Source organism: Lampetra planeri, unplaced genomic scaffold (genome assembly GCF_965212315.1).
Source record: "Lampetra planeri unplaced genomic scaffold, kcLamPlan1.2.h2 scaffold_1527, whole genome shotgun sequence".
Lineage (NCBI taxonomy): Eukaryota > Metazoa > Chordata > Hyperoartia > Petromyzontiformes > Petromyzontidae > Lampetra > Lampetra planeri.
In genome coordinates, this window is record NW_027614251.1 from 4,752 (window position 1) to 28,427 (window position 23,676).

At 47.7% G+C, this 23,676-nt stretch overlaps 2 protein-coding genes across 2 annotated transcripts; one reads left to right on the plus strand and one right to left on the minus strand.

The window, feature by feature from the left end:
- Window positions 1-4,783: 4,783 nt before the first annotated feature.
- On the plus strand, window positions 4,784-6,791 carry LOC144739484 (actin-related protein 2/3 complex subunit 5-like). Its single transcript, XM_078622433.1, is given in 5 exon segments — window positions 4,784-4,923; window positions 6,006-6,078; window positions 6,206-6,242; window positions 6,245-6,381; window positions 6,729-6,791. Coding segments are annotated over 5 exon segments (450 nt in total).
- A 2,333-nt stretch (window positions 6,792-9,124) lies between these two features.
- LOC144739483 (hemicentin-1-like) lies at window positions 9,125-23,673 on the minus strand (the record flags this gene model as incomplete). The annotated part of the gene is given in 54 exon segments (XM_078622432.1): window positions 9,125-9,491; window positions 9,822-9,948; window positions 10,032-10,151; window positions 10,280-10,648; window positions 11,592-11,720; window positions 11,812-11,937; window positions 12,078-12,191; window positions 12,271-12,405; window positions 12,520-12,595; window positions 12,597-12,640; window positions 12,782-12,844; window positions 12,954-13,191; window positions 13,268-13,389; window positions 13,494-13,631; window positions 13,714-13,860; window positions 13,933-13,951; window positions 13,953-14,104; window positions 14,209-14,379; window positions 14,463-14,633; window positions 14,714-14,884; window positions 15,032-15,202; window positions 15,271-15,388; window positions 15,390-15,442; window positions 15,530-15,799; window positions 15,885-15,966; window positions 16,050-16,240; window positions 16,356-16,490; window positions 16,562-16,775; window positions 16,859-17,049; window positions 17,153-17,425; window positions 17,530-17,664; window positions 17,745-17,882; window positions 17,968-18,075; window positions 18,166-18,330; window positions 18,466-18,587; window positions 18,749-18,905; window positions 18,993-19,120; window positions 19,232-19,376; window positions 19,525-19,666; window positions 19,744-19,880; window positions 20,013-20,094; window positions 20,194-20,390; window positions 20,474-20,752; window positions 21,178-21,275; window positions 21,506-21,560; window positions 21,563-21,688; window positions 21,776-21,900; window positions 22,093-22,249; window positions 22,325-22,474; window positions 22,575-22,706; window positions 22,799-22,880; window positions 22,999-23,201; window positions 23,280-23,398; window positions 23,654-23,673. Coding segments are annotated over 54 exon segments (7,899 nt in total), but the record flags the coding sequence as incomplete, so codon positions are not given.
- Between the last annotated feature and the right edge of the window lie 3 nt (window positions 23,674-23,676).

Below are 23,676 nucleotides of genomic sequence, written 5' to 3' on the forward strand. Positions count from 1 at the left end.
CCGACTCCTCTGAGGAGAAGTTTCTTCATCGTGTCGATTTTGAACTCTGGATTTGAGCTTGATAAAGGTCTTTTTATACGGAATCGGAATGTTTACTGGTCAAAGCCTCATGATGGCATTTATAGAACACATTGACAAATTGCATCTGGCATTACTTGCACAAAATGAACCACTGAGAAAAGTCTGACAACTGGTGGTCGCCTTCTCTGCGGCGGTGAGAGACTGGACGTTGACCTTTTCGAAAACACTGCAACGCCACTGAATTATAACAGCTACATCACAGGAACAAGAACATATATTTGACTTGTTCCGGAGCCTCTCGTTCATGTTTTAGGGTTTTGATACTTACTGGGTGGGATCGTGAAACTGTCGCCGCGCTCCTCCATTTCACTCTCATGCATCGTGTGACTTTTCGACTCAAGCTGCAACATTCCCAGCTGAGGAGAACCATTCTGCTGTCGTGCAGTGATGCGCAGTAATATGTGTGCGCTCTCACGCTTTCCAAATTATACTTGGAGCTGTTATTCATTCACCTTCACTGAACCTCTTTCCACCTTGAATGTCTGATTATAGAACATGCTACAACCACCATGTTGTTGTTTTTTTTCCACGGATGGCTCGTCTTAACATGTAATTCTGTTTGGTAACATGGAAGAGAAGCTCGTAACCATTGGGTTTGTTTGATGACTACTGCTAAACACGCAGTGCACCCCCTTTAATACCTCAAACAGCTCAAGGTTGTTTACTCACCTACAGCGAAGGAGCACTCCCTGCTCCCCTGTAGGGAGTGTCTCACATTAAAGCGGCCATTGTGGGAAAACAAACCTGAAACCATAGAAACGGCCGTGTTGGTTCAGGTTGCCTCTCAGATAACGGCACAGTTTGTCTTTCTACGGCCGTTTCCTCCTCCGACCTATCAACTCACTCGGATGCTCTCTCAGGTTCAAGTGGCGTCTAAATCACAACCACTGGATTCGTGACAGTGACTGCGGGACCGGTGTGCATCCTAAACCAGAGAATGTCTGTGGTGAAGTTAGACACACTCCACCTCCAGCGGTGGAAGCCAGGAAACTGACACATTATTACACCTACACCTGCCGGGGCCCAGAGGCTGCACAGCGAGCAGTGGAATTTTACACTGAAGCATTTCCGACCCCAACGTGTGCTCATTTTTCAGCCTGGCTGGTTTGGAACGCACTCAAAAAACTGACACAAATGGTTGTGCAGACTTGCTGCCGGCCCTTCATAGCCTTCATGATCGTTCTTTTTTATTGGCAGATAAGACGTTTTTAATGTTTCTGCAGTCAGATATTAACATAATCCTGTTGTGTTTTCTAACATTTTGACACATATTTCTACTAAACTGTACTACACTTTGATGACAATAAAAAGATTAATACCACGCTAAAAAGTTTGAAAGGTGCTAGTAAATGCTGAATAAACAAATTTGTCCAGCAGCTGGCGTTCATGAAGCCAAATGACAAATAGGATGGTTGAAAATACTACATCTCATTATGAAAGCATTAAAAGCAATTGTTGGTCTTGTTTGCCTACAAGAGTAGATATTAAGTTGTGTCAACACTCAGTAATCAAGTTTCATTGTTCTTAACAGCATAACACCGATCAATTTAGAAGTTCTTCGATGTCCTGATGGATAAATTATAGAAATATAGTCATCATATGATACCTGATGTTTAATGTTGGACTGAATCCTACAATGAAATAGATGCAGTAATATTATTTTATGTGTAATATATTCTGGTAAAACATTGCCGGTTTTCCCGGATGGGGGAAATGGGGGACGGGGTGGGGGGTGGTGGGGTCACCTCCTGAAATAACACAGCAGTTGAGGAAACATAAGGTCATAGGAGTGTGTGTGTGTCATGGCAAATGTGGTCCGGGAGACACCTCCAGTAACGGGAACTCCTGCTGATGTGGTTTTTCAGTACTTGCATCATGTGAAGACGTCAGATTCTATCACTACAGAAACATCCCAGTCGAGACTGATGCTGTCAGGAAACTTTATTCAATATCAGGATGAAATTTGAGAAGGAGAGCAGTCGGCTGCGAAGGACAGGAAGCAGAGGAAGTATGAAATAACAAACGCTCTCTAAATGCACAAGTCCATGACAAACATTTTATTAATGACTACTCAGGACTAGTAGCAATGTGGTGAGCAGCAAAAATAACTGCTGAATATGTATGTAGCAAAGTATCACGACTGAATATCAATACACAAAGTGAGGACTGAATGTCATGTTAGTCTAATCAGTACTTTGGGGACGACATTTAGCAATTTGCATTTCTCCCAACAGATGCTACAGCTACTGTACAGCTTTAATGGCAGTCATTGGAAATGACGTATAAATATGTGACTGGGCAGATTTCACAGCTGCACTACAAACGGATCTTGGCTTTCCTGAGAATTTAGATGGATGGATTGATACTTGATACTTTTTTATGAATCTCCAAGAGAAATTTCCAAATTTGCTACTGAATGAAGTTCAGTAGCAAAAGAAAGAAATATGCATCACGATTGTTTTCATTGAAATATCATCACACTGATGTTACAAAACCACCTCCTAAAAATGGCAACGACCACCCAGAGTCTCTGCCAGCCAACAGATCTGCTCCAACACAGCACCCACGAAATCATTACATTCTCCAATTAGAGGATCATCCAAGAGCAACATTTTCATCATGGGAGAAATAATTATGTGCTTAGGATACTTTGAAATTGTGTCAGTCTTTTTTTTTTGTTCTGGCATTGAAGCGCGTCTGTATGTCTGTCTGAGCGTGCGCTGAGCACAGGAAAGGAAAACTCTCTCTGCACTGAAAATTCTCCAGGCTTGTCAGTTTGCATGTTCACGTGAATGTCATGCAAGTGCCTGCATCCGCGCCTTTTGATGTGCTGAGTCATTCACATAGCACAGACGGGCGGGGGCGCTCTACAAAGCCCACAATGAGAATCCTCATTTTCAAAGCACGCAATACTGTGTGTGTGTGTGTGTGTAGGTGTAGGTATTCCTCATGTTTTGAGAGCTTAAATCTATAAATACTGTCATAATGTGGGGACTTGCCCGACATGTGGAGACAACATAAATCAGACATTTTTGGATTAATATGTGCTCAGGTTACAGAAAGTAAAAGAGTTGTGGATAGGGTAGAAGTTCATGTAATATCATCTAAAATGCTGGAAGTGGTGGGAAAAGGGTTGAGGACATTTTGATTGGGCCTTGCTTTCTGTGCCACTTCCAGAGGGCAGTCTGACGGTTAAGATCTCAGGTCAGAGTTGGCTTTAGGTTTTGTAGTTATTGGAGGCATGTACGTCAGTGAACGTCCTTTCTGTGATAGCGGCATTGTCGGGAGGAAATCTGCTGCAGTTGAACTTACATCAGCTGGTGTTATCCTTCCTCCTCCTCGGACAATGTGCCAGCAGTCTAGACGGGAACATAGGGAAATTAAAGATTCCACGTCTGAAAAGGTCTCAGTGTGTAAACTTCCAAATTCCCAGAAAACATGTGTGATGATGTGGTTGGCTAGCTCATGGATGGTTTCTATTGGTCAGGTCATACGCCACTGACTTGTTGCCCATAGCAACATTACAATCAGGGTTTAACAGCTCTCAGTAAGATGGGAAAGAAAAGACTGCAAGGTGCTAATTTGTTCTTTATGTGCTCATTGGCAAATTATCTTTGTGATTCATGTACAGTTCACAGGCCTCATGTGCCATGTGGAAAGTTTCTCGTGCTTCCTGTAGAGAGAAAATGTACTTTGATGTTATGACGAAAACCGTTGCGTCTGACGCAGGCCTTTCAAGAATCACCACAGACCAGAGTTGAATAAATACTTTATCCGCAGCAAGAAGGGTCGACAGTGAATCATGCACACGCAATCCAATCCAATCCAATCCCAGACTAACTTTAATCTCACATAAATCCACTTCTCTTAAACCGTTTAGTCTCTCTAGTAAGTTTAGGTTGAAATCAGTCATTAGAGTTACTACCATATTAGAAGTAAATGTATCCTGTTTGCCATTCGTTATATGAAATTAAATTATATTGGATACCGGCTGTGGCTCATTTGGTTGAGGGAGTCATACAGTGAACAAAGTGATGGCTGTTTGAATCCCGGCTCCAACTGGCCACATGTTGAAGTGTCCTCGGTCAAGACACTGAACGCTAAATTGCTCTCAGGGACCTGGCAGCGGCTGTCCATTGGTGTATGAGTGTGTGTATGAATGGGCCATTGTAAAGTGCTTTGGGCACCATGAAGGTGTAGAAAAAGTGCTATGTCATGCTAGGGCCATTTACTATTTATGGTGAAACATATATGGGGCAATTTTGACTTAATGAGTCAAAGAAGTCTTTGAAGTATTATTCATACCATCTGTAATGTTTGTGAGATATATACGGGACGCAATCACAGGATGTGATGACTGACATGACCGATACCCTAATTGTTAAAAACTGACGAATGGAAGAAGACTACCTTTGTTTAGTACCTGTTTTGCATTGTCTGACTGGTAAAAATGCAACGTGGATTCTGTTCGTGTTTGTTGGCTGCGACCGCCCTCTGCTGGTCAGAAAACGGAGTGAAGTAGCTTGCCTGCAGTTGTAGCTTTTGGCCTGGAGGCGGCGGTAACACAGACGCGGAAGCAAACCCCACACAGAGGAAGACGTCAGGAAGCTGCCTGTCTGCAAGTGACTGCAAATAGGCCGGATTTCAGCTTCAACTTTTGTCGTTTTTGGGCTCGAGTAAGACGTCAAAACCCGTCACCGAAATGTCCAAGAACGCCGTCTCGGCCCGCTTCAGGCGAGTGGACGTGGACGAATACGACGAGAACAAATTTGTGGACGAGGAGGACGGCGGAGAGAACCAGCTGGGTCCTGACGAGGCAGAGGTGGACTCCCTCATCAGACAATATCCTTTTCACTTGATTAGCTAGCCTGCCTGTTAGCATACAGGCGCTATTTAGAAAACTGGTACAGTGCATATGGTTCGGGGAATCCAGGGCCTTGAATTAACCGTCGTAATTCGTTCCATATGTGTCTGCATTTGCTGTTGCGGTTTGAATCAACGGGCGTTTGCTAATAGGCCGGTCACTGCCCAGACTTGCCTGACAGTCACATTCCAGGGATTTCTGCAGCCATTGACAGTCTCTTCCACAGTCACACTAAGGTAGTTTTTTTTTTTAAATTCGGTCACACGGTTTCACGATACATTTTGATTACTCCAACTACTACTAATAATAATAATGATAATGACCTTTATTTTCATTGTACCTTTCATAGACACATGCAACTCAAAGTGCTTTGCAATAGAATGATTAAGAGACATTAAAACAAGGATGGAAAAAACAGAATTGATCAAAACAGATATGATTAAAGGACATGAACCAACCGCACAAGTTTATTCTGTGTCGAGGACTGTAGAGAAATAGTTTACGCCTCCTCTCTCATGATGCAGCCTTTTAAACACTGATCGAAATATCGGCTGGTATCGCGATAGCAGAGTTCCTGTAAAGTCAGCGGCCAGCTAAGTTAGTTTCATGTGAGAAAGGCCTTATATGGCAGGAAATGGCAGAACTTCCTCATCGAAAGAGTCTGAAACCTCCCCTCTCATGTGCAGAGCAGCAGAAGTTACACACATCTGAAGTCAGTTGAAAAAATACGTCCATGTTTGAAGCAGGTAGTTGGCTGTTAGAAGTTCTTGAAGTCATTCTGGCTTTGAAAATATCATTGTTCGCACAACACTGCCTTTTCCTGGGCTGTGCTTTTTGTGTGAATGCTCTCCTTCATCCAGGTCATGATGTGTTGACAAGAGTTATTCTAGATATATAGGATACTTTGCTGCTGAGCCAAAGGAGTTCATCATCCCATTGACGTTATAGTAGCTGTAGGTGGTGGGTTCCGGCTAATGCAGGGGCCCTCACCAGAGCTGGGTCGCTTGAAGATGTGGAGGTCACATTGGACTGGTGTTGCATCCTTAACCCCTGGCTGAACAGGAAATCTCATGGAGGCTTTACACGCAGTCCTGAAGAACCCACCAATCAACACAAAGAACCAGAATGTCAAGGTGGGTTTTACTTTCCTTTTAGACTCTAGTCTGTCCAATAAATTCTGGGCTACACAATCCCTCTAATAATGCGTTTGGGTCCATATCAGGCGGGTAAGTGGAGCTGGTTTTGTGTGTCTGCCCACAGGATCGTGCAGAGGGCCTAGTGCTGAAGGTGCTCAGCGCCTTAAGAGCAGTGACATAGAGAAAGGGGTGCAGTCGCTGGACAAGAACGGCGTGGACCTGCTGATGAAATACATCTACAAAGGCTTTGAGAGGCCGTCAGAAAATAGCAGTGCGGTCCTCCTGCAGTGGCACGAAAAGGTAAATGTTGACACGTCGTCATACTGGCCCGATAGAGACTGTAGATGAGATTACTGCAGATGGGGATGTAGTAAAAACATGTTCCATTAAAACTGGTCAGTAAGTAAGTAATGCAAGCAATTCCTGCTCAGAAAAGAAGACACAACCGACATGTTGCTTACACGCAGAAATGATTAGCTTGTCTGACAATTCAAGAAAAGTCGTGAGCTCCTGGTGTGTTTTCAGTAACTGTACTATGATGACATGTGGGCTAGCAAACCATTACAGTGCTTCTTCCTGCAGGCTGCATTCATACTCAGGTGGGTGAGAAAAGAGCACGAGAGTGAAGTTGATCCTCTTGTTTCCAGGCACTCGCAGCTGGAGGAGTGGGCAGCATCGTCAGGGTGCTAACAGCAAGGAAGACGGTCTAAAGAGAAACGGCTCACATCACAGCTCCGACAGATACAAGGGGTGCATTGTGCTGTACACGGTATCCAACAGATGGCATACGGACTAAAACAGATTTTTTTTTTTAACCCATTGAGGTCTGTAGGATTTCGGATAGACTGGGTAAATCTAATCTGGGTCACACTGGGTTAAAAAAAAAGTTGTAGTTTAATCCCCATGCATGGTCTCAGCAGACTAAATCGTATCCTCACAGGGTGCTACAGATCATTTCACACCATGTGTCTGTGCAGCCACTTCACTCCTTCTATACTCAGCACCTGCAGGTCACATGATCAACGTCTTTCCTGTCACAGATGTTTGCTTTGTTTCTCTCAGGAAAACTCGTCTCATTTTGACTCCACAGTTGTTCTCAGTAGAAACCTCCCAATAGAAAAGCCAATGGTGTTCTCTGCCTGTAGCACCTGAGCAGTTGGGGTCTCCCGATGGAGGGTGGGGTGTTTGTGCACAGGCTGTTCATCCGGGGAGGTGGAGGATGGGCGCTGGTGTCCATCCTTTCACACTGTCTGCTGGCCCACTTAAGGATTATTACCCATGATGCAACTCCACCACCGCTCCTATTAATCCCACTTTGATCAGATGTTTGTCTCTTTTTCATGCAACCTCTTCTGTGTCAAAGGGCGTCATGTGGCTCTGCTGGAACTGTTTATAGCAGCTTTTAGGAAAATGACAGGTGACCCTGACAACTGTTGTGTTCTTTATTTTAGTGGATTCTGATCTCACATGCTCTTTGCTTTGGTATTATTTCATTCTAATCACTCCCATCTCCTGCTACGCAGTCAGGGACTGAGGGACCATGATCAGTTGATTAAAAAATATGTGCATGATCACTCTTTAAATTTTTAAATATTTTCACAAATATTTCATACCTGTCTTTTGTACGTTTTGTGTCCTGTCTGGACTAAGTTCTGCATTAAGTTCAATTCAGGCACATTTATTCAAACAGATCCTCAAAACTGTCCCCACCACATACATTTAAGATCCCCTACATTTTATATGAGGGAAATGTTAAATGTCTGCCTTATGAGGTAGATTACATCTGTTGCCAAATTGTATATTTCTCTTTCATATCAACTCACAATTGATGATTTAATGGCCCTTGTGTATTAGAGACTGGAAGGCAACTTGGTAGGGAGTATAGCTATCTTCAGTAAATGTATAAAAAAAAAAAAATACAGTGCGCTACAGCTCAGATGGTTTGGAAAGTCAGCAACCGTAGCTTCACTTCTTACGTAGACGTAAGAGGGAATGCAGCTCCAGCGTCGCGTTCTGTTGCTCGTTGAGTGGCGGTTGCTTTCTTCAAGGTTGTTGCTTTTTCTAAGAACACATACGCATCATTACAGTTGCATTTTACTTCTCACCAGTTTGTATTTAGACATGAGCTCTTCATGTCTGAATAATGTCATCAGTGATGATGCATCCAGACATTAGATTTTCTAATGCAGTAACGGCCTGTTGTACATGAGAACGGTCTGATTTCATCCTCTGCCTCGTGGACAACTAGTCGAAGATGCTCTTCTAGCCGAGTGCGAGAAGACGTGGAAACTGATGTACAAAACTGCCTTACGGAATATTCCTTTTTATGTTTGTGCTTTTTTGACAAAAAAATAAAAAGGTATGAATGCTGATGGGAACTTCGCCATCATTGTTGACTGTCTTGATGTCACTGGTAATCACATTTTTATTACAAAAAAGGGGCTAAAGTAGGTACAGTAAAGCAGTACGTCATGATAAAAACACTTATGTACAAGTCATAAAAATAAAATACATCTTGGTATCATGGATTGGATGGAGCATTATGTCACACTGATAATCTGTATGATGATACTGAGTAGAAGACAGGACACACACACGCAAACAGTTCAGTTCTCGAACCCTCCAAAGAGCACCAAGTATGATCAGTCCGATTCCTCTTTGGCGACAGATTACAGCTAAACTAAAGTAGGAACAGCCTGTTTCATGTTCAAGCACTTCCCAATAAGTTAATAATAGGTAGATGTAAGTAAACAGACCTGCATCTGTTCACGTTTGATTAGAGGAGGCAGATGTATAAATAAATCTGGTTGGACGAGATGATTAAAAACATTTCAGTTTGTTACAACGCATAGGACGCATTTTAAAATGAGGATTCAAGGAGTTACAGCCAATAAATAGACAGTTAACCATCTGTTAGTGGCCTGTTCAGTCTTCAAATTGTCTGCAGTGCTGTATTTGCGCTCCGGCCTCAGTCTCTGTACCGACGGGGCCGTTGACGACGACTCGTCCTGGCACCGTCTGCCCTGCGTCCTTTAAAGTGCTCTCAGTAGGGGTAGGCCGACACAGCGATGTAGACGATGAAGGTGGTCTGGTACTCTATGCCTCCGTCTTCGCTGTAGGAGAGGGCTCGGACCTTCATGCGGTACGTGTGCGGCTCTCGTAGCGCCCGTGTCGTGAAGAGCACTCCCTTCAGGTTCTCATCTCGCAGGGCAAACGGTAGCGTGACGTCTTCATCCACCACGAGGAACGTGGTTCTCGGGTGCATCACTCCATCTTGTGTGTAGGCCACCAGTCGGATGAGGTCCTGGTTGGCTGCGATGCCAAAGGGGAGAGACAGGAGCTTGTACTCCAGGGCGTAAGGGCTCAGCGCACATTCCAGGTCGTTTGGCGGGCAGTTCTTTAGACAGAACCTGAAATGGACAAACAGGAGGTCAACGACAACAAACTTGGCAAACCAGACTATTATATAAAGCTAATACCCCGATTGCACAGGGAAGTTTGAGAGCTGGCAGCTGCTTTTACAATCTTCAATCTTTTACAACATCCCTATATCAGATATATACAGGGGTTCTAAAACGTTCTGGCTCCAGGGAACGAATATCTGAATATTCCAATACAGACCCCCAAACAATAACTTCGGGACCCCGGTTCGAGAACTACTGGTATGCAGTGGCACGTTTCAGTGACAGTGTTTGTCGAGCAGATTCCCGTGCGTGCGGCGTGTGAGTGTGGTCATCTACCCTGTGGCTGCGTCTCTCTGGTAGTTTGGAGGACAAGGCGTGTCGATGCACTGGTAGCTTCCTCTCATGTTGAAGCACATCCTGTTGGCTCCACACTGGATGTTCTGTTCAAGACACTCATCGATGTCTGTTGGAAGAGCAAAGGTCGCATCGCGCAAGTGGGTTTGTTGTGGCGGTGGACCTATGTCTGACCGGGCCGGATGTTCTCACCTTGACACGTCTTGCTGTTGCTCATGAGGTGATAACCAGGTGGACAGAGGCACTTGAAGCTCCCTGGTGTGTTCATACACTCGTGTTGGCAGGCGTCCCTCACCTCACACTCATTGATATCTGTGGGTGTCAATACCGACGAGATCAGCTGTCATTCATTCATTCATTCATTCATTCATCTATCACCTTCGTTACTCAGCAGCTTCCACCTCCTCTCTCTGTCAGCCCTGCCTGTCCTACATAGTTACCTAAGCAGCGGCCATCTCTGGACACAAACCCCTCCTGACAAGCAGGGACTCCCTGACGTGGGGGGCGTATGCCGGCCCCTCTGCGGTTCCGGTTCCAGCTGCGCCCCCTTGTGGTGGCCGTGTAGGAGTGAAAGCTCTGAGAGGCCAAGTTGTGGTAGAGGCGCTGGTAGGAGTTGCGCTCAGGGGACGACTGTGATGTTCGGTAGCCGTATGAGTAACTCTCATAACTTGGCAGCCGCTCTAGCCCAGCGCAGGATTTGCCATCCCCCAGCAGGTGGCGCCCCGGCGGGCAGGTGCACTTGAAGCTGCCAGGGGTGTTGAGGCACCGGTGGGCACAGGGCTGCGGGTGCCGCTCACACTCATTTATATCTGCCCTCATCACAAAGAAAGACCAGCACCAGGAAAATACAGAGCAACAGAGTGGAGGAAAAGAAGGACGGATGACAAGAAGACACAGTCAAGAAGATTTGGGTTTGAATGAAAGAATGAGATTGTGAAGGTAGAGATGTATAAAGAAAGAATTATGGTGCAGGCCATGAAAAAAAAGAGAGAGATAAGGATGGGGGGGAAAGGGGGATACGTCAATTACCCCACTGTACAACAATACATTTCCACGTCCCTGAGACAGAAATGTATTGTGACTTTGCATCCAACATTTGTCTCCTTTGAATGAGATGATTGCCTCATCGTCAATCACAAAATATATATCGTGTCGAAAGAAAACGTCTTTACATGACAGAATTCAAATTCACAATCTAGTTCATACATGGTCTTAGGGATAAAACCCAATTCATTTCTGAAAGACAGGCGTCAGCATCCGATGTTAACGTCCCAGGCAGAACTGCACCACAGCAACGCCAGGAGGGAGCCAGATCCACACAGAACAGAAGAGTGGGAGAAAGTGAAAGCAAAAACAGGACAAACAGGAAGTGACAGATGTGAAATGATGGCGCTGGTCTTTACATTGTCAGAGGAGGAACTGTTTATTTGCAACCTGTCCTGATTTCTATCGAACCGTACAGCCTTCCACTGTACCATGCTGTGTGTCAAAGACGGCCATTGAATTTAGTGCCAGGTAGTGAGTTAGTGAGCATTTTAGTGATGTCAGCAAGCAGCGACTGTCTGAACTTCATTGCAGGTGACAGCGGGATCATATGAGGTGAGTCTGTGCGTAAGAAAGCTGAAAAGAAGTGCAAGCGCAGAGCGGGGGGCCTGAGGTCTGTCAGCTGAACGAACTACGTTAACCAAATCACAAAATAACATCTTATTTCACCAATAAGTGGATCGTTAAAGTGAATGACGGTGTACGTACCCACACAGGGCCGTCCCACGCCCTGCGACCGGTAGCCACGTGGACAGGTACAGTGGTAACTGCCTCTGGTGTTCTCACAGATCTGGTTGTATCTGCACTGATGGGTGCCATCTCTGCACTCGTCAATATCTACAACAGAGAGAGGGGGGAGGATGGGGGGCGTACGACGACATCCTGAACGACTGTCACAGACGCGGGCGTTTGAAGAGACGATACGGACCTACGCACGTCCCGTTGGAACCTTTGGTCATACCACTGGGGCACAGGTCGATACAGGTGTAACCTCCACGCGTGTTTTTACACTGCTGATCGGACCGACAAACCCTCTGTCTGCATTCATTTATATCTGGGATGAGAAGGGAGAGACGACGTAAATCTACAGTGACTGTCAAAAGAAAAGTGATCATTTTAGAAAACACACTTTTCCTGCTCATAATCCCGAGTGTGAACAAACTGTAGAAGTAAAGCAGGTGTCACCGGTCTCACCTATGCAGCGTCGGTTCCTGAGTTGAAAGCCGGGCTCACAGGCGCAGCGATAACTTCCAATGGTGTTTAAACAGTGCTGATTGCACGGGTTGGACTCCTGGCACTCGTTTATGTCTTGAAAGGTGAAAGGTGAGATGAATGACATGTCACGTTTAAGATAAACGTTATGTGAATGCAAAGCCTGTTGACGTACCTGAGCAGCTGAGGCCGTCAGATGTTCTCCTGAAGCCGCGGCCGCAGCGCATCACACATCTGTATGAGCCGATCGTGTTCTCACACTCCTGTCCGTCGTGGCACACGCTCCCACCCAGTGAACACTCATCGATGTCTACAAACAGGAACACCATGGAACAAATGAGAAGACAGCGACTGCTGACGTGAAATGAAAGTGTGTGTGTGTGTGTGTGTGTGTGTGTGTGTGTGTGTGTGTGTGTGTGTGTACCTTGACATGTCCTGCCATCAGCTGAGATCGTGAGACCTCGCGGACAGGAACAATAGTAGGTGCCCATGGCGTTGTGGACATGTGTGAGAACAGGGGTTTCCAACCTCACACTCGTTCTCATCTACAGCAGCCAAACAGTAGCATTAACAAACAGCTGCCACAGCTGGATTTTTTTTGGAATGGTTGAATAGAACAAGCCTATTTGGGGTAGTATTTCATGAAGAAACCACTCTGCCAGAGGCACCAAAATATTAAGGACTACCTGCACAGTAGGGCCCAGCGGACACCAAAGTGAAGCCATGAGGACATTGGTTACTACGATCACCTGGAATCGTAAAAACGTCACATGACTTTGTAGGACAGAAAGATGTCTACTTAAATCAGTCGCAGCCCATGGACAAAACGCAACCAAAATGCATCGACAGTAATCTTACCCTTGGTGATACTAGCTTGGATGCTATACTCCAACACCTCTTCCAACGGGTGGTACTGAGCGCTGATGGCCGTCGCATGCAGCATCTGCACCAAGTAGGGCATCTTGCCCTTGGACACGTCGTAGGAGATGGTGTGGTTCCAGGAGTAGGGCACGCTCTCCCTGTCTATGCTGAACATGCGAGTAGACAACGCGTACAGCTGCCCGGGGCCTGTCTGGATGTAGTCCTCGGTGTAGTCCTACAGTCAACCGTTTTACAAAGGTGTATTTCAGCCCTGGTAGTGGTAATCGAAGTGAGTCCTTCTTTGTGTCTACCTTGATGCTGATGTCGGCATGTGAGGGCAGCTGAAGGATGTGTCCGTTCACAACGATGTCCAACAGCAACGCTCCATCTGAGTCCAGGCCCCTGGCGATGTGGGTCATCCTCAAGATCTCCCCTAACATATGTTTGTCAGGTTTGAGTACACCAACATCACCCCCTCTCCCACCCCCATAAGGCCACATACTGATCCCACCAGCACCCGGGCTGGTGTCATCTTACCTGTAGCGAACTCCACCTGTGTCTCTCGCCTGAAGACGCCTCCTGTTAGTGTGTATCCATTGACTGCTTCTCCTACTTCCTGAGCGGTGGTCCAGTAGATTGGATTCAGAATGGAGATGAGCTTCCTCATGGCAGGACCTTAAATTAAAAACCCATGTAAGTCATAATTGGTACAGAATAACTTGAATAGGTATGGAAATATCTACGTCATGTAACTGACCCAAGGCCCTTGGTACGTTAGAAATAGCAGCCTTGATGACTTTGCCGCCAGGTTTGCCGTCTGCGACGGTGGCATTCAGGATGGCGATACCAAACTCAATGTCATTGATGTTGCCGATGATGCTGCCCCGTGCCGTCTGAGGTCCACCTGGCAAACGGAACAAAAGCACTTTCAGAGTGTGACGAGATTGTTTGTGACCATCCACGTTTACCCTCTTACCTGGGCAGGCCAGCGTGTTTACACCTGGACAGCTGGGAGGAGTCCCCTGGACACGGGCGCCCACCGTTCGCAGGAGATGGGCTATTACAGAGTCGGACACGTGTCCTCTCTCCACCCCCACAGGAGGCCGAGCATTCCCCCCAGGGCTGCCACGGCCCCCAGTTACCATCAACTGCAACGATACATGAAACTCATTCATTTTCTTCTCTCATAGATTTTGCTCCCATGAAGAGTGTTTCACCAACACAACGAAGCATCTTGCTGAGACTGACTCACCGGGGCAGTTGGCAGTGCTGCATCTCTGGATCTGGGTATCTGCACCTGCACATGCTCTCCCGCCGTTGGCAGGTCTTGGGTTGTCGCACGTCCTGTAGCGTCTCATCTGACCTCCGTTACATGTCTTGCTGCAGCTGCCCCAGCTACTCCAAGGACCCCAGTTACCGCTGACTGACAAACGGTACGGAATATGACGACCCCCACACACACAGTCGTGGACCAATGAACAGACTAGTTGGACGATGGTCACTCACTGGGGCAGGGATCGCTGTTACAGAAGTCGATGTGCACGTCGTTGCCTTCACACTGCCTGCCGCCATGTTGCGGGGAGGGGCTGCCACAGAGGCGTGTCCTCTGTCGGGTCCCGCCCCCGCAAGAAACGCTGCACGCTCCCCAGCTGACCCACGACGACCATTTCCCATCCACTATGTATTCCCACAGCCACATGTTAATGGAACAGTGACACACACCTCCAAAACACTGAGGACGAATCACGCCACCTCACCAGGACAAGGCTTTTCTTTGCACACTTGTGTTTGGGTGTCTGTGCCCTCACACTGCGGCCCATCAAACGCTGGAGGGGGGTTGTTGCACAGTCGGACTCTGGACTGCATTCCCTTGCCGCACGTCTCACTGCACGGGCTCCATGGGAGCCAAGACCCCCAGCTCCCTGCAACTGCGCAAACAAACGAATCCGTATATTATTAGTATGCTGCAGGGTCGTCACAGTCAATCGCATACGATGGTTTGTTCCTTCAAACGGTGCAATCAGGACCAGACTTGAGGAAAGTATGTATGCAACATTCAGTGGAGATCATCTTACCGGGACACGGTCGCACACTGCACATGATGACCTCTACTGCCCTCCCCTCACATGGCCTCCCTCCATGCTGCGCTGGAGGGTCACTGCAGGTCCGGACCCGGGTTCTGTTGCCCTGACCACAGGTTCGTGAGCACTCCTCCCAGAGAGACCACTCCGACCAGTTGCCGTCCACTGCAGATTTAAAAGTTTACACTGTAGGGATGTACAGTGTTTCCAGGCAACACAGTGACAGGACTCACCTGGACATGGCTTTCCCTGACACCTGCGTGTTTCTGTGTTTGATCCTGCACAGTGGCGCCCTCCGTTGGCTGGTAGAGGATTGTTACATAGTCTGATCCTCTTCTGGGACCCAACGCCCACAGGTCACGCTGCAAGGAGCCCACTCAGCCCACTCTGAGTAGCCCCCGTGAACTGGAAAGCAAACCATGAGCATCACATCGGGTGAATGTTGTATTTTGACTTTTTTTCTTATTTACTGAAGAAAAGATGCCAATTCACCTCGCACAGTGAGAGTGATGCTGACCAGCACGGATCCAAGCAGGTTTCTGGCCACGCATTCATATTCAGAGGTGTCCTCTTTTTGGGCACTGCTGATCCTCAAGGAGCCGTTGGACAGGGCGGAGAAGTGGTCGCTGCCCAGCAGGGGGCGCCCCTCGCGGGACCATTCTATGACGGGAGACGGCTCTCCCTCTGCCTGGCAGTTGAGCACCACCGTGGTGCCGGCGTCCACCACTGTGTTCACAGGTTCTACTGTAATGGTGGGTGCACCTGAGTAGAACACAGATCCACGTGAACGAACGCTCTGGGAAGACTTTCATCCGTTCACACGGACAACAACAGGTAAGGGACTTACTCTGCAAGGTGAGCGACACACTCCCCTCCACTACACCGGCATCATTTGTTGCCACACACACATAGTTGCCCGCATCTTCGCTCTGTAGATCATTTGATAACAACACACTCATAAAACATCAACACTAGAAAAAGTTCTGCAATCGGGCTTTAACCCTTCACCTACCACAGTGCCGTAGATGGCCAGAGAGCCATTGTCCAGCTGACGGATGCGGTTGCTGATCTGCATGTTTATTCCATTTTTGCTCCACTGGATTGTGGGCAGCGGGTCTCCCCGAACCTCACAGTTCAGGATGGCATTACCACCCAGAGGTTCGATGCGGTTTGAGTGAAGGTCCCCGTCAATGATCGGAGGCTCTGAGGAGACGGGAAACATTTACAGGTCTGCACTGGGTGAAGCTTCTGAGGGCGTTTCCTAGTCCCATCAGACTGTGAGATGAAGTCCGATCAAACAGATTCAGGTTCTTCTTACCTTTGACATAAACAAAGCCCAGTGACTTGATGGATCCTACGCTATTTTCTGCCACACAGGTGTAGGTGCCAGAATCCTCTTTGCTCACTCTCTCAATCACCAGGTCACTGTGGCCATTCATGTGATCATAGTGAACTAGAACATCAAGAGCACACATTGTTACAAATCGCTTAGTCAGGTACTTTGTATTAGATGGTTTTCCATACCTGGAATGACATTGTTGTTGAAGGCCCATGTGATCCTGGGCGGGGGGACGCCACTGACCCCACAGGCCAACAGGAGGCGTTCACCCTTGTTGAGGGCCACGTCGCCAAGCAGCTCAGTGAAGACAGGGTGGGTGCTGACAGACAGGGTGACTGTTCGACTGTCCTGGCCGACTACATTGGTGGCAACACACGTGTAACTGCCTGCGTCACCAGGCTGGGAGCGAGAGAGACAACAAATTCATGTGTTCATCACCGGACTTACAGTCTAGGAACATTATATCTAGAAACCGTCCCCACCTGAGCGACGTCGATAACCAGCTCCCCAGAGGGCAGGAGGGTGTACTCCCCCGTGCTGTCACTCAGCGGTGTACCATCTTTCTCCCAGGTCAGGTTCGGTTGAGGGACGCCCTCCGCTACACACACAAGCTGGGCCTGAGTGTTTTCCACAACGGTCACATCCTGCTGTAAACCGTGAATGGAGGGAGGAACTGCAAAGACAGGGCGGTTTGATGGTATGATATAAATAATGGACGAGAAATGTTTGAGAGAAAACAGAAGCACGCAACAAAGAGATTTCAACAATCCACTCACTCTGTACAACAAGGCTCATCTCCAGGCTGACAGTTCCCGCTGCATTGGCTGCAGTGCAAGTGTATCGGCCAGCGTCGTCGCCGGGCTGGATGAAGGAGATCTGCAGGGAGCCCGAGCTGAGCACCCGCTGCCGCACAGATTCCCTCAGCGGCTGCCCGTCTTTGTGCCATGAGACAGACGGGGGAGGAGCGCCGTCAGCTTGGCACTGCAGCATCACAGAGGAGTCCACAGGGGCCAGGTACGTTTGGGTCTCCGATCTGATCACAGGCGGGACTGCAGCAGGAAGTACAAACAGAAGTACAAACAAAGGTGGAGCATACAGTCATTTTGTTCATGATGGGAACTGGCTTGTCATCATCAGGGAGGGGGTGAGCTACCTTGCACTCTCAGTTTGGTCTTGCCCAGAGCTGTGCCTGCCGGGTTTTGAGCCACACATATGTATGTTCCAGAGTCGGACACGGAAGCCTTGGAGATCTGCAGACTTCCATTAGGCAGCACTGTGAAACCTCCACCTATCACAAGCGATACTTGTTGAAACTGTTCACTGTTCAAGATCATCACACACACACACACACACGCCCAAAATGATTACCGGTGGTGGGTATGTTGATGCCCTCCTTCTGCCAGGTGATGGTCGGTCTGGGTGAGCCTGAGGCCCTGCAGGGCAGCGTGATGGGATTGTTGAGGATCACATCCAGGGTGGACGGGTGGGACTGGATCACTGGAAGCTCTGAGAAAGGAAAAGAGGAACATGCAGCTGAATACATTAACACACACACACACACACAGTTATACAAATGGTGACTTTCTGTTACCCTGCACTGTGAGCTGCACGTAGCGTTGGGTGGAGCCTGCAGCGTTCACAGCGGTGCAGGAGTATCGTCCTGCATGGCTGAGTTCAGCTGATGTGATCTCCACAGGACCTTAGCACACCAAGTCCACGTCAACAATGACAACTGTTTTCTCAGAAAAGATGACACACTTTTATGGAACGTTCCTGATTTGTGTCCAACCTGAGTGGAGGATGTTGTATCCTTGTCCCTGTTTGTGCAGCTTCATGCCGTCTTTGCTCCAGTGGATCTCAGGCTCGGGGACGCCAGATGCAGTACATGCGATGACCACTGGGGACAATCTGGTCACGACGAGCTCTGTGGGTTCATCAGCGATTGACGGAGGGACTGGGCAGACAGATGAAATCAAAAAGGGGAACAATTCCAAAAGCGTGTTTTAAAAATGATATTCTCCACAATCACTGGTTTAAAATGTAGCCAGGCATAAAGTCGAACCGTGACTCTGACAATGGCGTCACTCACCATGGACAGTGAGGTTAATGGCTCTGGAGTCTTCTCCAGCCTCATTAAAGACAATACACTGATACTCAGCTGTGTCCTCTACTGTGGGCGCTATCACCACCAGAGAACCCGATGACAGTAATCTGCAAATAAAGCAAACGTAAAACAGTACTTAACACAGGAGAAAACATAACATTTTACTAAATATGATGTACTCGTTGAAAGATGTCTATGGAGGCAGTGATTCCTCTTCGTTGAGTCCTCAACCTTTAGGTTTAAGATCTAGAATTAAAGGAAAACAGACCTGTACATATTCTGGTTCTGGTCAGTATTGATAGTTCGACCATTTTTGGTCCAGCTGACAGCGGGTTTGGGTATGCCAGTGGCCTCGCAGGACAGTGTGGTCTGAACGTTCACCGTGACCGTCACATTGGTTCGACCATCAGCGATCGAGGGGGGTACTGGAGGAGGAGATCACAAATTGACATGGTGGCTGCGTTTGAGGCAGGTTGAGGCGTTCTCACGCCGTTTGCGTTCACGTCTCCCACCGTAGACTTGGAGATCTACTCTCTTGCGCTGCGTCCCAGCCTGATTTGTTGCCATACATAGGTAGCGTCCTGTGTCAGTCACCTGAGCCGAGTGGATGTACAAAGAGCCATCCTCTGTAAACGTGTATCTGCAAAAGTGAAATACAGAAATATACTAGATTAGTTTTAGTATTTGTATACTATACTACCAATCATTAACATAATGATATCAGAAACAAAAAGAGTGTGTTTGGTGTTACCTTGGGTTGTTTCCTGCCAATATAGCGCCATGTTTCCTCCACGTTACACGAGGTGGTGGGACACCACTGACGATACACTCGAGCACCGCTGGCTTGTTCATGTCAACTGACACGGTCTGAGAGCCGTCTTTGATGGTCGGCGCCACTGATCGGAGACAGTTTTATTTACACCTTTGTGATGAATTCAGCTCAGTAACTACTTGGGGGGGCTAAAATATTGCATCAAGTATTTTATGTCAGGAAGGACTTTTTTTTTTATCAGAAACAAGTGTAAGTACAAGTTGTGAGCGTACCATTAACAGCCAGGTTAAACTGGCGTGTGGTCTCTCCAGCAATGTTACTGGCCACGCAGGTATACTGAGCTCTGTCGCCGAGCTCGGCCATGTTGATCTGTAAGTAGCGGCCAGCAGACAGAACACGCACACGTGCAGAGGCCTGAAGAGTCAAAAAGAAAAAAACTCATGATTACACTGTATCTAACTCAAGTAGAGACGTTTTGTTTGAGCTTTGACCTGCAGTGGTTGACCATCTCTGAGCCAGGTAAGAGTTGGCGGTGGAACGGCGTCTGACTTGCACTCCAGAGTCACTTGTCTGTTCTGCAGCACAGACACGTCCTGAGGTTTGCTCTCCCCTGCGATGTTGGGGGGAACTGATGCAGACAAAAAACAGAACTCTCAAATATGCCAGTTTTATTAAATGTACAATGACCCATGGCTTGTTTTCTGAATTGTTATGAACACAAATGAAACGTTGAATAGATTCTACTTTGACTGACACCAACCATGCACTCGGACTAGAAACTCCTTGTCGTCATCTCCTGCTGGACTGTTGGCTAAACAGCTGTATCTGCCAGTGTCCTCCAGCTGAGTACACGTGGAAAAAAAGTGTGTGAGGAAAGTGTGCAGGAAAACATCCCGTGCAGCTGCGTTAAAGAATCAAAAACGCGAGTGATGGTCGTGGACCTGTGCTGAGGCCACCCGGAGCACTTCCCCTCCCCTGAGGAGACGCAGGCTGTCTGTCTGTGGGAGCGGGCGTCCATCTTTTAACCACGTCAGGGAGGGTGGAGGGATACCCGAGGCCTCACACTGAAGCTCCAGTACGTTGTTAACCACCACAGGTACTTCTGCTGCCACACCAGAGCCCCTGATGCGTGGTGGGTCTGTCAGACAAAACCACAGAACCTTTCTCCTCACATCCATGAGTTGACTGGGGAAACGATCAGTTAGATGTTCTTTCACTCACCGAGCACCTTCAGGTTGAAGGTACGGCTCGCTTGGCCGGCCGTGTTGTTAGCCACACAGGTGTAACGCCCTGTGTCATTCACCTGGGCCTGGGTGATCTGCGCAGTGCTGTTCAGGTTGAGGAATCTCAGATGAGCATCGGGAGAAAGGAACACCCCCTCTCTGAGCCAGGACACGGTGGGGGTTGGTGTCCCATCAGCGATACAGAGCAGAGACGCCAGGTTCCCCCTGACGACCGTCACATCTTCTGTACTTCCTGCTCCATCCAGACCTGGCGGGACTAAGAATGGACAAGTGATAATCATTAGTTAAGTAACAAACACTGGTCCTTAACGACTTAGAGTAGACAGGTTTCATCTCATATGTTTGGCAGAATATCGTAGTACAAAACTAGATAGAAAATGAAAAGAACAGGCTAAAACAAGTCAGCAGCAGAAATGATGTTTTACAGGAGCAGATGATGATAGCGAATACATAATCCACACAACCTGCCAATACGTTACTAGTAATGAAGCCAAAGCACCAAGTCGTGTCAATGGTAACAGTGAAAGAAGGTGCAGGAGATGAAAATGCCACGTGACAGGAAGTCTGACTGGGTACTGTGTGTAAAACAGTAAACTAATACAAATGAATGTTATGAACCTTCAGCATGGATTCTGTTGATGTGATGTTCCACATGTCCCCACTGCAGGTTTTCTGACTCACCGTGTATCTGCAGGTTATAATTCCTGTTGTTCACTCCCGCCCTGTTTGAGGCCACGCAGGTGTAGGTGCCCCCATCAGACACCTGGGTGCGTGTGATCCTGGCAGATACACACAACAAAAAAATAAATGTGAATACAACATCTAACCAATCTATCCAATCCCTGTTAAATCTGGTTAAAATAGATTTGGTGTTTTTAAACATTCAAAGGGGTTTTGTGCAGAATAAGTCTTCAAAAATGTGGTATTACATCAATATATTGGTCTCTTATCCCCATTTCCCCCACACTACATGCACAGGAAGATGTTGCAGCCCTGTCCACTGACCTACCGGAGCACCTGGCCGGCAGACAGGAGCGTAATGTGCGAGGACACAGGCAGAGGAGGCCGTTTCTCAGCCAGTTGAGCTGGGGAGGAGGAGAGCCTGTCGCAACACACTCGATGTTGACAGAACTGTCAAGGACTGTGATCAACTCCTCCGCGTTCTCACTGTTGCCCTCTATGAGAGGAGGCACTGCAGGAGCAAACGGAGAGAAAGATGAAAAATTGACACGGCCGCACAAATATCTGTGGCATTTAGGAAGCACATTAAACCGTATACCGTATACGTTCACATTGAATATCCTGTCCTCCTCGCCGGCACCGTTGGTGGCCACACAAGTGTACTTTCCACTGTCGGTGGTTTGAGCTGCGGTCACAGTCAGCGTGCTGCCGTCTGGACTGATCCTGGTGCGAACGCAACATCACGATTGTCACTGTCATCATCGCGCTTTTGTTTAAAAGGTTCAGGATGAGGGTTTGGGATGCATATACAGTATATCACACACACACCAACAGGGGGCAGCACATTACCAATTAGGCTGATGTGTCCTTGAGTTGAATATCTTTCTGAAACTGAACCCTGGTTTGTGTGTGTACCTGAAGCCCTCGATCCATGAACTGATGACTTCCCCATCCTTCAACCACTGGATAGTGGGGGTCGGTGTCCCCTGGGCTCGACAGACCAGCTGCACGCTTTCATTCTGTAGAACTCCAATCTCATTGGGCAGTTCAGATCCAGAGATACTGGGAGGGACTTCAGAAACAGTTGCCGGTGTCTCATGCGTATGTCGCAGGAAACGATTGTTGAAGAAGCTGAGCTAAGATGTACCTTGAATGGTGAGGTGGTAGTTCTTGCGTGCTTTGCCCTCCACGTTAGAGGCCACACACGTGTACGTGCCGCTGTCAGACAGCTGCGACCGTGCAATCTGGAGCTTGCTGCCCCCTGAGAAGATGTGCATTTCCAAAGAACTGGAGCTCTCTAAAAAGGATGAAATATTCAAAGTGAGTCATCGAGTGAACGGAATGTAACACTGAACCTCTCAGTCCGTGTTCTTAAGAGTGACTTCAGTGCGGCTCACCGATGGGGTGTCCATTCTTCAACCAGGTGAGGCTGGGAGGAGGGATCCCCGCAGCGTCACAGGCAAACGTGACTGGGTTGCTGATGGTTTCCACAACTCTCTCCTCTGCTGGGCCATCGATACTGGGAGGGACTGAAAGCATGTGCAAAAAGATTTTGTCTTGAATAAAAATAAACGGTTCCAAAAACATAGTGTGTTTTTAATTATGGTCTCAAGGTCAATACCATAAATATTCAAGTGGAAGTTCTTGTCCACCTGTCCAGCAATGTTGGAGGCTTTGCACACGTATTGTCCAGTGTCAGACACCTGAGTCACAGTACAAGTTAAAGCAGAGAGATAATAGTAAATATTGTTATCACAATGTGTCCTAAAACCTGAGAGTCCTAAAAAGACTGCATTCACTCAGATGCTGAAAACCTCTGACCTCTGAGCTTCTGATCTCCAGCATCTGCCCGTCTGCCAGCACGCGCAGGTCGTCAGATTCTGTCACCATCCTGCCGTTCTTGTACCAGGTGACGGTGGGAGGAGGAACAGCATTGGACTCACACTCCAGAGTCACAGATTTCCCAACAAGCACATTCATAAGCACAGGGGAGTCCCCACTGCTGTCACGGATACTGGGAGGAACTGGGAACAGGAGAACCACCACGGTATGTGATGAAGGCTAAAGGCAGCAGAGAGCAGATGTCGACGATGTGGACTGACCGAAAACCGTGAGGTAGATGTGTTTGTACGCCTCTCCTGCTGCGTTCATGGCCACACAGCTGTACTTTCCTCCATCTGATACTTTTGCCTTAAGGAGCTGCAGAGTACGACCACCTGGAGACACACATGGAATCACAGTCACCGATTTAGATATTGTGTCATTCATTATGACATCTTTGTTTATCAGATTTTGTCTGCGGTTAAAATCCCTCAGACTTGAGGCACTTTATATGATTATGAGAGAGATTTTTTGAAAATCTACAGACATTAAACCAAAACATTTAGAGAGTGGTGGAGCTTGGGAAATATTGGCCAATGGGGGCCTCTAAATGTCCTCTAGAGCAGGGGTGTCCCTGTTCTGGAGCATTACCTGGATGATGAGTGCGTTGGCGTTGGC